The 18189-nt window shown below is 42.7% G+C and overlaps 1 protein-coding gene across 1 annotated transcript; it reads left to right on the forward strand.

Moving 5' to 3' along the window:
- Positions 1-15729, forward strand: smc3 (structural maintenance of chromosomes 3). The gene is made up of 29 exons (XM_046840522.1): positions 1-204; positions 1088-1163; positions 1304-1342; positions 1627-1694; positions 2160-2231; positions 2383-2462; positions 2587-2665; positions 2905-3022; positions 3272-3447; positions 3551-3631; positions 3725-3889; positions 5904-6025; positions 6567-6780; positions 6880-6983; positions 8363-8462; positions 8732-8892; positions 9057-9198; positions 9283-9433; positions 9584-9736; positions 11034-11185; positions 11756-11914; positions 12002-12109; positions 12209-12317; positions 12906-13153; positions 13922-14134; positions 14247-14438; positions 14520-14697; positions 14815-14921; positions 15243-15729. Exons 1-29 carry the CDS (start codon positions 190-192, stop codon positions 15312-15314), a joined length of 3654 nt encoding a protein of 1217 aa, XP_046696478.1. The 5' UTR covers positions 1-189; the 3' UTR covers positions 15315-15729.
- Positions 15730-18189: the final 2460 nt, after the last annotated feature.

An 18189-nucleotide genomic window follows, 5' to 3' on the forward strand; every position in this document is an offset into this window, starting at 1 on the left:
TTTCTTTGTTATTTCTGTTTTCTGAGAGGAAAATTTTTCATGCAGTAAATGTGGATGTAATAAAGTGCACACGGCGTTGATTACTTACTTTATAACCCTTCTTCTCTGTGTGGAGGTTGCGGTGGAGGAGAAGGGGGGTGTCGGGGCTCCATTTTTTGGTCTGGAAGGTGAACCGCAAAAGGCGAAACTATGTACATTAAACAGGTGAGCGGGACTGCTAACGGCTAAGCTAATATCGAAGCCGTTGCTGTGTGAATAGGAATATAATCGAAATATAAATGGACCATTTTGCACGCGTGATATGAATTATATATATTTGTATCGGGATTTTTTTTTTACTTGAGCAATGAGTGTTAGCTTGAAAGCTGTGCTAGCTGTAGCGCGTGAGGTAATGCTAATGCTAACAGTGCACGAGCTGAAGAAGCGCGCGTGCTCGCTGAGGTGACAAGTTCACCTGAATAATCCTAAATATTTAATTAAGTATATATATATATTTTCGATTAGTGGTAAATAGAAATCCAACCCATTCATAAAAAAATGCATCATAATTGTTATTATATTTTAATATTATACTGTTAAGTAGAAACCAACACTTCCAACTATATATAATATTATTTCATAAATCAGCATAATCACATAATTGCATGATTTTGGAGGAAAATCATTAAAAACACATTAAAAACATGTCCCTGAGTCTTTTGTTCCTCATATAATTACACAGTTTTTTCGAGTTCCAAACAAACAGATTTGGGTTGGATAAATATTCGTTTTTTATTTTTTATGCGAGTGTTAATAACGATGTGGTGTGGCTTCTGCACACTATGCTGTATGATACCCTTTTGGACCGAATGTAGAAAGTAAAAGGTGTAACTTAAGTGGTTAAGGCTCTGGGTTTCCGCACCACTGTTGCCCCAGGCGTGCTGTACCCTACGCTCTGGTCACAGCTTCCTAACACTGACTAGAGCACTGTGATATTTAAATCACCAGCACTGGACAGATCTGTTTTCTACCAATGATATTAGAACTGTATATAGTTATTTAAGTTCAAAGGCATTAAAAGAGATTCGCATGTGAACTCGTTCACCAGGTGATCATACAGGGCTTCCGCAGTTACAGAGACCAGACTGTGGTGGACCCTTTCAGTTCGAAGCACAATGTGATCGGTGAGTCTGATCTCATCGGCTTTCTCACGGTTTGTTGGACAGCGTTTGTTGGTGAATTGTTCAAAATCATGAAAAAGGTGTTCTATAAAAACAATAGGTCATACGGTTTGTGACGAAGCGTTTTTGTCTTTTTCTAACAGTGGGCAGAAACGGATCCGGAAAGAGCAACTTCTTTTACGGTGAGTACCAGAAGGCGTCAAGTCGTACAGAAGCAGACGTGATTCTTCATTTGATATTTGTGTGTGTGTTAGTGTTAAGTCTGGAATGGTGTTTGGGAACTTTAGCACATTATCCAAAAAAAAAAAAAGGTTTAAACAGCTGGCTGCAAAGTTCATTTCCATCCTGAGGAAAAGTGCTAATGTTGTGTGAGTGTGTGTGTGTGTGTGTGCGTGTGTCTGAGTGTGTGAGTGTGTGTGTGTGTGGTGTGATGGTAAAGCTGACGGTCGTTTTGTTTCTGTTACAGCGATCCAGTTTGTGCTGAGCGATGAGTTCAGTCACCTGCGGCCCGAGCAGCGTCTGGCCCTGCTGCATGTCAGTAACGATTTTCATTCAAAAGATCAGACACTGGTTATTAATAATAATATAATAATAATATAATGATCATGCATATTTAATTACGGCTTAATAGCTATCTAATAACTAGAGCTGATTACTGTGGGTTTTTTTTGTCTTGTGTTAGAAATTTGTCTTTCTGCCTTGTTTTTTTCATCTGAATGTGTCAGTCGTTTTCAGTCTGTGACTTTTAATTTATTATTTGCTCTGTTTGTTTTTGCTAATTTGTCTCTGTCCATCTGCAACAATTAATGGTTTTTAAATGCAGTAATTTGTGTTAATTAAATGTTTCTTTATGTTGTTGTGGTCCTCCAGCACTACCTCACCCATTTTATGTTCTTCCAAAAAAAAAACAATATATTATGAAATAGATATTTGTTTCTTCCTAACATATAGGAATAAAAACATGCTGTGATGTACTGGTGTGTGTTTGTGTGTGTTCAGGAGGGAACTGGTCCCCGAGTCATCTCTGCTTTTGTGGAAATTATATTCGACAACTCTGACAACAGGCTTCCGGTAAAACCCCCCGTTTCTGTGATGTGTGTGTGTTTGTGTGGGCAATGCTGTTCATGCCGTCTCAGTGGGACTGCAGTGTGTGTTTTGTATTGTTATGAGTTCCTGGAAAAGTGTTTTGCGAGGGTCATGTACGAGTGCTTCCTCTCATTAGATTGATAAAGAGGAGGTCTCACTGCGGCGTGTCATCGGAGCTAAGAAGGACCAGTACTTCCTCGATAAGAAGATGGTGACGTAAGTATTGAATGAAATTCTGGTCATGTCGGTTAATTCTGTATGGTGACCGACTGACTGACCTGTGTGTGTGTGTGTGTGTGTGTGTGTGTGTGTGTGTGTGTGTGTGTGTGTGTGTGTTCAGGAAGAACGATGTGATGAACTTGTTGGAGAGCGCGGGTTTCTCCCGCAGTAACCCGTACTACATTGTAAAGCAGGGAAAGGTAAAAGAGTGTCTCAAACATTTTCAATAAATATACAGCGATAAATATTGCAGTATCTCAATTCTTAACACGTTTCATCTATTCATCTTCTGTCCTGATGATTTTGTGGTTTTCGAGTAATCCCAGGAAATGTTCTGTGACGGTGTTCCGCGGATTCAGTAAATCGAGATTAGATTAAACACGTTTTCCTTAGTCATAACGTCATAATGAACAATACGCTGCCAATGGCGTGTGTGCAGATCAACCAGATGGCCACGGCACCCGATTCGCAGCGTCTGAAGCTCCTGAGGGAGGTGGCGGGAACCCGGGTGTACGACGAGCGCAAGGAGGAGAGCATCTCTCTGATGAAGGAGACAGGTTACAAACTTCACACTTCAGAATGAAAAAGTTTTCAGGAAGCCATTAGGATACACGTCGTATAAAATGTCTAGAGAGTCTGTGCTCATCATACGAGTTCCTTTGTGCTTAAACCAGACTACACATTGTATTTTCGTTTTTGTAGCCGAGACGTCCTGAAGACTTTGTAGCGGATTAGAAACCATCTGATGGAACCCTGAAAGTGTTTTGGAACAAATTATTATTAAATTCGATTTTGTTTGTTTGCAGAGGGAAAGAGGGAGAAGATCAACGAGCTGCTGAAGTACATAGAGGAGCGACTGCACACGCTGGAGGACGAAAAAGAGGAACTGGCGCAGTACCAGAAATGGGACAAGATGAGGAGAGCTTTGGAGTACACCATCTACAACCAAGAGCTCAACGAGACTCGGGCCAAACTCGATGAGGTAAACATTCCGAGATATCCACACACTCTCACGCTCTCACTTTGCCCCATAAAGGACCACGTGTGAAAAGGATTGTCATTCATTGCTGGATGGTCTTTTCTAGCTGTCTTCTAAGAGAGAGACGTGTGGAGACAAATCGAGGCAGTTACGTGACGCTCAGCAGGATGCCAGAGACAAAGTGGAGGTAAAGTGTGGAGCAGTTAGAGTGAAGAGCTTCATGATTCATGTAGACTCTGCTCTGAGGTGGAGTTGTGTAACGCTTTCTCGTGGTCTGTAGGAGACGGAGCGAGTCGTGCGCGAGCTAAAGGCTCGTATCTCTGCCATGAAGGAGGAGAAGGAGCAGCTGAGCGCCGAGCGGCAGGAGCAGATCAAGCAGAGAACCAAACTGGAGCTCAAAGCCAAAGACCTGCAGGACGAACTGGCAGGCAACAGCGAACAGAGGGTCTGCGCTCTCTCTCTCTCTCACACACACACACATACATACTCACACACACACACACATATAGATTAAAACACTAATTTATTGACTCCCTTTTTTTTTTTTTTTTTTCCAAGCAATCATAATTGTTTTCCTCTCAATAGCAAAATGATAAGTTTGTGAGACCGAGTGTAAAATAATAGGATTACGTTACTACGAAGGGGGTGTGGTGCGGTACACAATCAGCTGCACTATGTTTTCAAAAATCAGTTAATTAAACTCAACGTTTTCAGTAAAAAAAAAAATTGTTAATAATGAATGAATAAAGGATTTTATTTAACCATAAAAACTATTAATTTTTGCAGGTTTTTTAATTGATTGAACAATTAATGTACCAAATGTTTCCTTATACAGCATCCTGTCAGCTGATAAACACAGAGGTCAACACTGGCCACATCAACACTGATACGTTTATACGTGATATTTTCTCTCTGTTTTCGTCTCCTGGCCACGTTGTCAGTCAACAAAATGTAGCTTTTTGAAAACATTGTCCAAAGTATCTACATTTGAAAACAGTGTTCACGTCAGCGACAGTTCAAAGAGCCGGAACAAAAATAAACTCTGTTAGGAAAAGACGCAGGTCGAAACATCTCATGATTTGAAACGGACGACTGTAGTTTCTGTAGTTTAGTCATTTTCATATATTTAGAAATGTTATTGCTCGCTATGGACTTGGATTTTGTGGAGATTCATTTAGACACAAGGGTGTTAGTAAAGTCAGGTACTGATGTTTGTGAGGTGAGGAGGCCTGGGGTGCTGTCAGCTTTCACATTCACAGTCGAGGGTCAGAGCTCTGTAGCAGAAGATCTTCATCCCATGTAAAGCAGATCTTTATGGAGCTGGTTTTGTGCACAGGGACATCGTCATACTGGAGCAGGTTTGAGTCTCCTAGTTTAAGTGAAGGGAAAGTTTAATGCTGCAGTCATGTGCCTCAAAATTTGTGGAACAGTTTTGGGAAGAAGCACATACAGGTAGTCGTCAACTTACGACCACGATTGGGACCGACAGACCGGTTGTAACACAATTTGGTCGTAAGTAGAGTAGGCTATATGTACAGTACTGTGAAATTATGCCGGAAGATGGTACGCACTGTCGTACGACACGGCTAGCGATTGTGGTCAAGTCGAATGGTCGTAAGTTGCATAGGTAGTAAGTCGATGACTACCTGTATTTGAGGTGTCCCTGAAAATTCTTTAACCTAAATTTAACATTTTTAAGAGCTTCCTAAACTGTTTGTAAGTTATGTTTATTCTGCGTGTACGGATTTACATGCGTTAAAAGCCGCTATAGTGCAGCTGATTGGCTATTTGTTGAAGTTTGGGTGGCGTTGACGTGCGTCTTTGATTCATGTTGGTCTGGATGAAGCTGTTGCATAAAGCTCGATGTCTGTGGGAAGTGTTGGCAGGAAATACGGAACAGAGGGTCGAAAGAGTCCCCGTCTGCGTCACAAACTGCACACACTACACAGGGCAGCGGTCCAGAGACACACACACACACACACACACACACACACACACAAACAAACCCCGAAATACACACGCGACCCAGTATCCCATTCTGGCTCAGTGCTGCATTGATGACGTGGAGATGAAGAGGACGAAGCGCATCCTCTCTCTTCTCTCTCTCTCTCTCTCTCTCTGTCTCTCTCTATCTCTCTCTCTTTATTGTGTGTCATTTGCCGAATGTGATTCCAGTTTGGCTCAGGACGCGATTCTCATTACTCTTCACTCTTGGCACTGATTACACTCAGCCACCTGGGCAGAAAGTAGCTGGAAACTCTGCATCTGTGTATGGGCGTGTGCTTGATGTTTAGCCATTTAAAGATTCCATCTCTTGTGGGAATGTCAGTGTGAAAACTCACCACCAAAAAAAAGATCTGTTGTGTAATGAGGGTTTTTTTTTTTTTTACTCAGTGCAAAAAAATAAATTATTAAGAGAATGAATGAAACATGCAATTACAGATTTTCCCCTCTTTTAGAAACGATTACTGAAAGAGAGGCAGAAGCTGTTGGAGAAGATCGAGGAGAAACAGAAGGAGTTGCAGGAGACAGAGCCCAAATTCAATACAGTAAAGGAGAAAGAGGAGAGGGGCATTGCCAGGTGATTCATTTTGTTTAGAAAACACCATTCGTGTGTGATTGGGGACGGGACAGATTTTTATTTATTTATTTAATTGATTGCAAACGACCTACGTTTCTTAAACATCATTTTCTAACGCTGGTTCTTTTCTATTCAACCGCGAACTCCTCAGTGTTTTTACAATCTAGCATTCGTCCATTCAGAGTTTTCATCTCTTTCTCAGAGTTTTACTGTCAAGCAACCAACAGATATAATAAAAAATGAAAGAAAAAAAAGAGTTTAAATGTAACACCTGAGAAAAATAACAGAAAATGAGATGATGAAGTGGAGGGTAAAAATATATTTAGATGTGTAAAAGGGAAGTACAAATTGTAACGAGTTGTGATAATTACTAACCAGTAACTATGACTGATGTACGGCACAGTGTGCAAATGCGGCATGAACTCGTGTATGATTTATAAAGGAGTACTGAGCATATGAGACTTGTGGGATACGCCTGATAGCATGCTCTGCTAATAACCGTGCTAACCGCTTTCCCTTGTTGTTTCTGTTTGTTCCACAGACTGGCCCAGGCCACGCAGGAGCGCACAGACCTGTACGCCAAGCAGGGGCGTGGCAGCCAGTTCACCTCCAAGGAAGAGAGAGACAAATGGATCAAAAAGGAGCTGAAGTCCCTCGACCAGGCCATTAACGACAAGAAACGTCAAATCGCCACCATAAACAAAGACCTGGAGGACACCGAGGCCAACAAGGAGAAGAACCTGGAGCAGTACAGTGTAAGAATCGTGTTAAAGTTATCATGTATGTCGTGATCTAAATCGATGCAGGATGCGTTTTTATACTTCTCTCTTTTTTTTCTTTTTTCATTTCTCTAGAAACTGGACCAAGATCTGAACGAAGTGAAAACCCGCGTGGAAGAGCTGGACAAGAAATACTACGAGGTGAAGAACAGGAAGGACGAGCTGCAGAGCGAGAGAAAGTAAGAGCGACGGTCCAAACCGTTCCCACCACTTCATGACTAACACGGCCAGTGACTGCCAGAGCCGTGTGACTAAAAACCCCGGTGGCAACCGACCTCAGGGGACCAGCCTTCATATTCTCCACACATCCCTGTTCTGTTCTGACAGCTTCAGTCCATCTGTGACTCATGCACACGGAGATACGTTGTCAAGAATCTTTCATGGTTCTTAGTCTTTCCTCCCTCTCTCGTCTTACTCACTCGTTCTTTAGGGTCCTTATTTTTATGCAAAATCGGAATTTGGATTTCCAGACCAACACCAGGTGTAATATTGCGATAAGAAAACCGAAAAGCTAAAAATAGGTCAAAAGCATATGAAAGAGTACCGTAATTTCTGGACTATAAGCCGCACCCACTGAATTTTACAAAGATGTTTATTTTGAACATAAATACGCCGCACCTGTCTATAAGCTGCAGGTGTCTACACTGAAACTAATGAACTTTACACAGGCTTTAATAAAAGACAGTGTCTGTTACACGGCTTGTATCTAAACAGTAGCCAACCAAGAAAGTCATTGTTCACTGTCTTCCTCCTTCCTTTCACAACTATTTCTCTCGAGTTTATCTTTTGGTATCGTGCATGCGTTTAAAATCACCATCGGTGAATCTTTTCTCCCGATGCTGTGCAGCTCAGAACACAGGTGAAGTGTGTTTTCATCCCCGGTTGTTTTCAGCGTGACGAATGATTCGCATTTCCTGTTGCCAGTCCGAGTGAGCGGCAGGTTAAACGTCAGAAGAACATCATCCATATTTATGATGTGGTGCGGCCCGATTCAGTGGGAGCGCATCTGATTTAATATAAAGAGTTTCATTGTTTCACCTGAACCCGTTCAGCAATTTCATTGTTCTAATGTTATGGGGTTCAGTTTTTTTGCTTAAAGCTTGTGAACCCGGGAAAACCCAGGAAAAATCCATACATTTGCCGCTTCTTTGTTTAAGCCGTGGGGTTCAAAGAGTGGTAAAGAAGTAGTGACTTATAGTCCGGAAAATACAGTAAATAACAGAACGTCAGAAACATTGAGGTATGAAATAATGAGCCATAATAAAAACTCGGATTAGTGTGGTTGTACTTAAATGCAGCATCAAAGGTAACAAAGATCAATTATAAAACTGTTTAATCTGATGTGTTGAGTTTTAGTGAAAACTTGTAATATGGGTCAATTACTGTGCTGTTGGACTCCTCAGTGCTGATGGTGTGATATTTATTAAACCTGAGTCATGGACTTTCTCTGTATATACTGTAGCATGAGACCTCCTGGGGAATCCCAGGCCTCCATGACCAAATGCCAAGTACAGTGTTCCTGAGCTGACTTAATAAGTGTGTGTGTGCACTCTTGTAGCTACCTGTGGAGAGAGGAGAATGCAGAGCAGCAGGCCCTGGCAGCCAAGAGAGAAGACCTTGAGAAAAAACAGCAGTTACTCCGTGCAGCAACAGGAAAGGTCACTCACTCACTCACTCTTTCACTCACTCACTCATACACAGCGAAAAACATTTTCCCATCAAGTTCTATTTTGACCAGGTCTTTTTTTTAATAACTGCAACAGTCCAGAGAGAAATCACCGCACAGCAACTTTAATATCATTCATATACTCCTCACTGAACTGAATTACTTTTTGCTGTTGAATTTACAAGGAAGGGGCTGCTTTTTTTTTTTACCTGACGGACATTGGATGTCTTGTGCTTACACGTGTCTCGTTTGTTTCTCTAGGCCATCCTGAACGGCATCGACAGCATTAACAAGGTTCTGGAACATTTCCGTCGGAAAGGCATCAACCAGCATGTAATAAACGGATACCACGGCATCGTCATGAACAATTTTGAGTGCGAGCCCGCCTTCTACACCTGTGTGGAGGTGACTGCTGGAACCAGGTGACCCACAAAATGTTGAGCATGACATTTACGACTGACAATTTTTTTTTAAACTTTGCTCTTATCTTAAAAAAAAAAAAAAAAAAAAGATCGTTAGATCAAGTATCGGTAAAATCCACTACTCTAACGAACAGGGTGTTTTGTCGTGTGTTTTCATGTGTCAGGTTGTTCTATCATATCGTCGAGACTGACGAGGTCAGCACGAAAATTTTGATGGAGTTCAATAAGATGAACCTGCCTGGAGAGGTCACCTTCCTGCCCCTCAGCAAGCTGGACGTCCGCGACACCGCCTACCCCGAGACCAACGTAAGCAAAACGATCTCGATAGTGCAGTGATTAATAGTGAACAAATGGAATCTCGCATCAATTCTGGATTTTCTTGTTCCCCAGGATGCCATCCCGATGATCAGCAAATTACGCTACAGCCAGAACTTTGATAAAGCCTTTAAGCATGTGTTTGGGAAGACCCTCATCTGTCGCAGTATGGAGGTCTCCACGCAGCTGGCTCGAGCCTTCACTATGGACTGCATTACCTTGGAGGGTATGATGGTTCTACTTTATATCTTCTTATTGTTTCTGTGTTTGGATTTACACTCAAAATAAACAGTCAACTTTCACTGGATTTGTGTGTGTGTGTGTGTGTGTGTGTGTGTGTGTGTGTGTGTGTGTGTGTGTGTGTGTGTGTTTGTAGGAGACCAGGTGAGTCACCGTGGCGCTCTCACCGGTGGGTACTATGACACAAGGAAGTCACGCCTGGAGCTTCAGAAGGACATGCGCAAAGCCGAGGAGGAGCTCACCGAGCTCGAGGCCAAACTCAATGAGAACCTGCGCAGGAACATCGAACATATCCTTCTCATGCTTCATCGTAGTGTTATAGTGGAATAGAATTACAAGTTTCAGAGTGAGTGTAGAACTAGCCGGAAATGAGGACATCTGTGTGTTCGGGTGAAGTGTAAGTTTCATGGTGAGGCGTACAGACACATGCACACACACACACACACACACACACACACACACACTGGTGTGTCACATCTCTCATCCCTGGCTGAGGAACATGACACAGAAGCAGACAGGGCAGCTGGGTGACTCACTCTGTCAACCCATTATCGCTGTGTGTGTGTGTGTGTGTGTGTGTGTGTGTGTGTGTGTGTGTGTGTGTGTGTTTGGACCTGAACTGCGCAATAGTAATTAAAATATAAAAAGAGAGAGCGCACCAGTTTCTCCCCCTCTTTTCCAAGATTAAGGTGAAGTTTTGAGGGAGTATTAATTCCACTTTGTGTAAACACTACTCAATAAATCAGATAAGAAACCCCATCCAGATCTGATTCAGGGAAAGGGAATTCCATTTCAGAGTTTAATATATAGAAGAAATCACTTTCAGCTCTTTTTTTTTTTTTTGCTGCAAATCTCATTAATCTTATTAAAGAATAAGCTTTTTGAGTCCGGAGCGATTATTTATTCTCTGCCGGTATGTGAGATGCATGAGACCTGTATCGTTTTTTACTTATTTGGCTGAATATTTCCTGATTTCTGAGTTTTCTCTCACTGTTTATAACATTATGAGCTGTGAAGTAAATACTGCAGTGGTCAGTATCTAGCAAAAGTGCGTTAAGGAAGAAACAGTGTTGAACCGGCGATGCAGGTGGGGAGCGAAGGCTTGCCCATGTGGTCCGATCCAACAGACGAGCTCCTGTAGCTTAAACTGCTGAAGAAGTTCATGCTGTTGATGCTCGACGGGTCACGACTGTTTTGTCAACAAAAGGGGACCGACACAATATTAGGCAGGTGGTCATAATGTTATGCCTCGGTGTGGTGTATGTGTGTGACAGAGGCAGAGGTAACAACACTGAGGCCCTCCTAGACTGAAGCTGTGAGTCAGACACACAGGATGGAGGTTTTTTATTATTATTATATTCCATTCTCAGGCTCTCACTGTTGATTGCCAGCTTTGTATGTTGCTATTCTTAGAAACCCATTCAGCGTCCTCAAAGTGCAGCGATGACATAACCCCTCTTATGTCTGCTATTACAATGCGAGCGGAAGAACTTTAAAAAATTCGTATCCGGTTATATTTATAGCCGTGACGTGTCGGGTGAAGTGAGCGCACGTATACGAGAGATAAACCCTTAACTCCATCACACGCATCAATAACGAGATCGACCAGCTGATGAACCAGATGCAGCAGATCGAGACGCAGCAGAGGAAGTTCAAGGCCTCACGCGACAGCATCCTCTCCGAGATGAAGATGCTGAAGGAGAAAAGGCAGCAGTCTGAGAAAACCTTCATGCCAAAGGTATGACACGGTCGACATAAATACTGCATGGACCAAAAACACCCCCCACAGATTTTCATCCCTGACCCAAAAACCCTCTTAACTAATTTCACAAAAAACACAGGACTGAAATGAATCAGTGTCAAATGATTTATTTATGAATTATTTTGCTGGCAGTGTATAGCAGCTCCGCCGTCACACCCACGCGTCTCTCGGCTACACTGAAGCGTCATTAATAGCAGAAACAGTTGTGCATCTGGCCTCATTTTCTCTTCTCACCATGATTGTGCAGCCAGTTTTAAAAACAAACCATCTCTGTGATGAAGCCCATCAGCCATGGCTTCTAAAGAACCTTGAAGATTTTGTTTATTATAAATATACACTGGGTTTCTGTGCCTTTTGGAAAAGAATGAAAAAGTATGGAATTTGATTTGTGATTTCCAGGTCTAGATCAGTATTGGGGGGGGGGACTGAGTATTAAAAAATGTGTGTGACATACTATTGCCTATACGGGGTGCTGGGGGGAAGTAACCTCTCCGTACGCCGAGTGAAACTGCTCGTTTTCTTTCCGACTCTGTCCGTCTCCTACAGCAACGCAGTCTGCAGAGTCTGGAGGCAAGTCTGCACGCCATGGAGAGCACCCGGGAGTCCCTAAAGGCCGAGCTCGGCACCGACCTGCTCTCTCAGCTCAGCCTGGAGGATCAGCGGCGCGTCGACGACCTCAACGACGAGATCAGACAGCTGCAGCAGGTACGCGTCCGTTTCCTTAACCCAGCTCTTCTTAATGCCGACCTTCAGTGCACGCATACACACTTTTGTTTTTGTTTTAAATCGCAGGACAACAGACAGCTTCTGAACGAGCGAATTAAACTGGAGGGCATTATGACCAGGGTGGAGACGTACCTGAACGAGAACCTGCGCAAACGCCTCGACCAGGTGGAACAGGTGGGCGTCACGTGTGTACTCTTTATTAAATGCGACAGCACTAACGAGACTTTCCACGTTGAAGACCACTAACAACATGTGGTGGGCGTGTTTTTTTAGGAGCTGAACGAGTTGAGAGAGACAGAAGGGGGGACGGTCCTCACCGCCACGACGTCCGAGTTGGACGGCATCAACAAACGTATCAAAGACACTATGGCCCGGTCCGAGGGTGAGCGTTCTGGATTCTCACACGGTTCCACGCTGAGAGTTTCAGTTTGTAAACGCAGATCATGACACCAGTCATGACTAGGGTTGCACAGTTCCAGGAATTTACAAGACTGGAAACTTTCCATAGGAATTAATGGGAATAAACTGGGAATTTACAAAATTGCAGGTGAGCCTATAACAGGGAACTGAAATGTAGTTGGAAGAAATTGCAGTAATTGCTACTATCCATCCATCACATAAAGTCTTAAATACTTCACACAAAATAACTAAAAAAAAAATGTCCATCTTGGCGAGTGTTCACGTAGATGACATAAATATTACATACATTTATGTTTAAAACTAAATTATACTACATTTAAATCAGAAATGTCAGTTTGAAAATCTGCATGTCAGCTTATGGCATCTAAAATGCATCATATACAAATTCCCCTAAATTTTTAATAAATTCCTGTAAATTCCCATTAAAGTTTCCAACTTGGAATCTTTCAAAAAATTCCCCAAGCTAAAGTTCCCATAGAAATAACTTTTTGGTCCCTTTGCGACGCTACTCATGACGATAAACCTGCTTTATTCGTCGCCTGTCTCTCAGACCTGGACACGCTGATCGATAAGACCGAAGTGGAGATTAAGGACCACATAAAAAGCATGGAGCGCTGGAAGAACATTGAGAAAGAGCAGAACGAGGCCATCAACCACGACACCAAGGAGCTGGAGAAGATGACCAACCGGCAGGGCATGCTGCTGAAGAAGAAGGAGGAGTGCATGAAGAAGATCCGTGAGCTCGGCTCCCTTCCGCAGGAGGCTTTCGAGAAGTACCAGACGCTCACGCTTAAGCAGGTGAACACTTCTTAGACCTTCACCTTTCTCTCCACACCATCTGTAGTGCAGCAAAATTCAGGTTTGATTTTCGTTTTCCTCTAAAGTTTCTTTCTTCTTTTTTTCTCCTCCCTTTCTCTCATCATTTCATCCTTTCAGCTCTTTTTTTTTCTTTTTCCTTTTATCAGAAACACACAGCACACACATTCAGTTCTCCTACACAGAGGTGACTCAGACCTCATTCTGCCCTCTCCTACCCTCCTCTCCTATTATATAAACATCTCTGTGAAGAGTGGCGAAGTGCATGTTGAGAATCCTGTCGGATTTTTTTTTCGTCCTTGCAGCTTTAAATATCTCTCAGAATATGTGTAAAAAAATAAAAAACATTTATGAAAAACTGCTGTGTCTATAAACGTCGCCTCGGCGCCGCCTTTTCGATGAAAACACTTGTTAAATCACGGCGGTGTTTAAACGCCCAGTTTGAACGTGCTCTCGGAGCTTCTTTTCATCTAAGACTCGTTGATGCACTGGTTGCTGTTTCTAATGATAAGGGCTGAAAAGGTGTATTTTGGATGTAAGGATGTCCATAGTGTTTTATAATGATGTTGGGGTAGACGAGTCTTCAGAAACAGGAGCTGCTTGTTTTATTTTCTGTCCTGCTGCTCACTGAGGAATTCTGGCTTAATCTCGCCCACTTGCACAAGCGTGTTATTTTTAATGCTCGCTTTCTATTTCTCAACCGATCCAATGTCCTTCTGGGTTGAACTTAACTGTGTGTACATCTCGCAGCTCTTCCGCAAACTGGAGCAGTGCAACACCGAGCTGAAGAAGTACAGCCACGTGAATAAGAAGGCCCTGGACCAGTTTGTGAACTTCTCCGAGCAGAAGGAGAAGCTGATAAAGAGGCAGGACGAGCTGGACAGAGGCTACAAGTCCATCATGGAGCTCATGAACGTCCTGGAGCTGCGTAAATACGAGGCCATCCAGCTCACTTTTAAACAGGTGCAGACTCAGCCATACGAATGTTCTCCCCGCTTAAATAAATAACGAGTAACTCATTCTTTCCTGTGCTGTTTTTTTTTTTTTTTCTTTTTTTTCCCCCTTGCTTTTGCAGGTGTCTAAAAACTTCAGTGAGGTCTTCCAGAAGTTAGTTCCAGGAGGCAAAGCAACACTCGTGATGAAGAAAGGAGATGCTGAAGGGGGGCAGTCTCAGGATGAAGGGGAGGGTGGAGCTGACAGCGAGAGAGGCTCCGCCTCCCAGAGCAGCGTTCCCAGTGTGGACCAATTCACAGGAGTTGGAATCCGAGTACGAGCGTCCGCTGTGTTTATCTGGTTGTAACGAGGGTTAGGAGTCGACGTCTTTTCATGCTGTTCTCTCCTCTCTCAGGTGTCCTTCACAGGTAAGCAGGGCGAGATGAGGGAGATGCAGCAGCTCTCCGGAGGGCAGAAGTCCCTGGTGGCACTTGCACTCATCTTTGCTATCCAGAAGTGCGACCCCGCCCCCTTCTATCTATTCGATGAGATCGATCAGGCTTTGGATGCGCAGCACAGGAAAGCCGTCTCAGGTGAGAGTCTCTTAGGACGGGTGTAGAGGGTGCATATTATCATCTTCACAAAAACCTCATGCACTCTTGTAACCGGCTTTTCACGCTCGAATCTCTTTTTCTGTGTTTTATATTTAGACATGATTGTGGAGTTGGCGGGACACGCTCAGTTCATCACCACCACCTTCAGACCCGAGCTGCTGGAGTCGGCCGACAAGTTCTACGGAGTCAAGTTCAGAAACAAGGTGAGAAACGCAGTCCCGGAGCACCACCTAGGGTTCACCAGGGGTGTATAAAAATATCCATGAACATAAGTGTTGCAGTATTTTCTTGGGCAATACTGCATCAAATCCTATACATTTTTAATGAGTGCTTTCCTAAAATTGTATCCTTTTCCGTAAACAAGAAATATCCCAATATATCGCCTCGCTTACAGTATTGCAATGTATTGTATCGCAACCCCTGTATCATGATACCATAATGTGTATCGTATCGCCAGATCCTTGGCGATCATGACCCTGGTCACGAGTGTTTTCTAACTCCTCTTTCTCACCGTGTGATTTAAGGTGAGTCACATTGACGTGATCTCTGCCGAGCAGGCCAAGGACTTCGTGGAAGACGACACCACTCACGGTTAAGCGACGAAGACTCCTCCTCTTCTTCTCTCCATTCTTCGCTCCCCCTAAAACCCGGGTGAACGAAGCGGCGCCTGTCGTGTTTTTGTTGAATTTTTTTTTGTCTTTAGAAAGAAAAGCTTGTTTTTCTTCTTGTTGTGTTGAACACTGAAGTAAAAGGCTGTTCGTCTTTTTAATTATTATATTGAAACGTCTTGTTCACCTTGCGGATGGATTGTTACGGTGGTTAGAACAGAAAGCAGCAGACACGTGTTCCCAAAATCAACTGTTGTTGGGTTTCTATAAATATTATGAATTTTTTTGCATTCCTTAGAATATTTTTCAATCATTTCAGTTGAGCTTCGTTTATGTAATCACTTCTTTTTCATTCAATTGTTTTCAGCTGTTACTCAAAAAAATAAAGATGACCCACATTATATATTAAGATCGAATTCATTCTAAGCGTCTCCTCTTGGGGTCGCTGTGTGTGTGTGTGTGTGTGTGTGTGTGTGTGTGTGTGTGTGTGTGTGTGTGTGTGTGTGTGTGTGTGCTACAGTGAGATCGTCCCTCAGTTGTGCTCTATAAAAATAACCCATGTTGAAAAGTAATAGCATGATAACTGTGGTGCTGTGAAGCTTCTCAGCACAGGTTTTATTGCAGAATTGTGGAAAAGAAAGCGCGTGCAATTAATGGACGCGGAACAGAAAATGGGGGAGGAGCCTTCAAGCGTAACAGTTGAACATAATCATGCTCCTATTTATACTGGATCAGAAGTAAAAGTGCTGACTGGTGGCTTTGGAGGATGATGGTGGTGGTGGTGGTGGTGGAGCTCTTGAACCCGCACCAATCCGCCACGCAGTCACAAACCCCCGCTTTTTTACACTCGTCCTCTGTACAAGCAAATTTGTGATCCGACAGGTGCCAAGTGCATCCCGTGACCGGCGGTTCTCCCCTGCAGCGCACATGCCCTTCGCTCTCACCGGGTCAGTGTCGGGGTGTCAATAAAAGTTGGCAGTTTAACGAGTCGCCCGCTGAGTGAACAGATGCGTTCACTGCAGTCTCTCTGTGTTCTGCTCCTCAGGACGTGCCAGAACAGCGTTCCTCAGGAGCCATCTGAGCTGCTGCATCATCACACATCTCCTCATTACCTAGTCCCTATTCTCAGAGCAACACTGCATAGAGATCTGCCCCAAATTAAAAGCCTTTTACTGTTCAACAGATACAAATACCGAGCAGAGATGATGATATTATAACAATAATCACTGTGTGCGTCTTATACATTCATAAAGAGCGAAGTGATTTTTTTTTACAGTGTCACGTTGGGAAGGAACAAAAGGTTTGGAACTGATGATCTAGTAAATCAGTAACCCCTGTTTCTTCACACACACACACACACACACACACACACACACACACACGTGTGTATGTGGCTCCACAGTTCCACACTTAGTCCCATAAAAACAGAATTCTAGAAATGTCTAAAAACATATTTCTTTTGCACTAAAAAGTATATCGTGAAATATCACATGTAAGTATTCTTTTACAAAAACCACTGCATTATGAACTTCCCGTTTTTCTTGATGGCTACTGAGATGTTGCTACACCTTGATTAAAGTTTATCTGCGGGGGAAATTAAATGGATTGGACAAATTGGACAAACCTTTTTATAGAAGTTCTCACGGGTCACAGTGCATCTCAGCATATCCGAGCAAAAACCAAGAGCATGAGGGCGGAGGAGCTCAGAGAAAGATCTGGAGAAGGCTACAAAGAAATGCTGCTTCACTGAGTACAGAATAAAATAGAACATGATGTAGGGGGATAAATTAATATGTGCCATTGCTCAGATTTTGCATTTATTTCCTTTCATTTGTATTTATTCCTCTTATTTTCATTGCACAATAGAGACTGCAGAATTTAGTTTTTATTAAGTAAAATTTACACACATATTTAATATAATATATAATATAGTATATAATATATATATGGAGGCCCGCGCGCGCGACGCTCCACCTCAACAGACAGTCAAACTTCACGCGCGCGCCCCCGCGTGGTGAGCTAGTGGAGCTAGCAGACTTCCACACGGTGAGAATTTAACACTATAAAATCTACACAATTACAAATAAAAAAATAATATGCGATATATAAACCATAATGGATAATTATATGTTTAACAATATCAGATATATTTTCGAGCTAATTAGCGGTGTGGTTTGAGAACGAGTGCATTGACTTGTTCTACTTCACTACTTCGAGTCGCTCGCATTTATTTGTATTTATTGTATTTTATTTTTGGTATTCTGTGTACAAACTGTGAAGGACAATTAATAAAAAATATATTTAACAATCCTCGCGAAAAATAAATAAATAAACAAATCATAGAAAAGAATCGCACCGAGTCCTTTCGGACTGAGGGAGTCGGTTCACTATTTTGGTGAGTCGAATGATTTGACTCGTCGCACTTGCAGGTAAATATTTTAACTTGTGCTACATACCAGGTGTCACATAACAACTAATTCGCGTTTTCTTGTTATTTTTTTGTCAGGTGCAACAACAAGCCATGATACGTTTCCCTGCATGACTCCTGATTCGGATGTAACGGTTCAGAGTCATTTTTCTGCTGTACTTTTTGTACATCTAAGGTACAAAACAAAGTTACATAACTGACCATACAATAACATAAACTTGAGGTTGCCAGTAAAGGAAAGGGTAAGTCCATAAAGGTAAGTGATGAAGAGCATCATGGGGATTCTTCCGTTGAATACTTTACTATGTGTCCTAATGAAAATGAGGTTAAAGACACCCGGGCCATCTAGCAGGCGTCCAATAACGTCTGCATTTTCACGTCTTTTGATTGGTCGGTCAGTGCTAGTCAGAGCTATCAAATCGATTAGGTCGCAGA

The sequence above is a fragment of the Silurus meridionalis genome, chromosome 26 (assembly GCF_014805685.1).
Source record: "Silurus meridionalis isolate SWU-2019-XX chromosome 26, ASM1480568v1, whole genome shotgun sequence".
Classification (NCBI taxonomy): Eukaryota; Metazoa; Chordata; class Actinopteri; order Siluriformes; family Siluridae; genus Silurus; species Silurus meridionalis.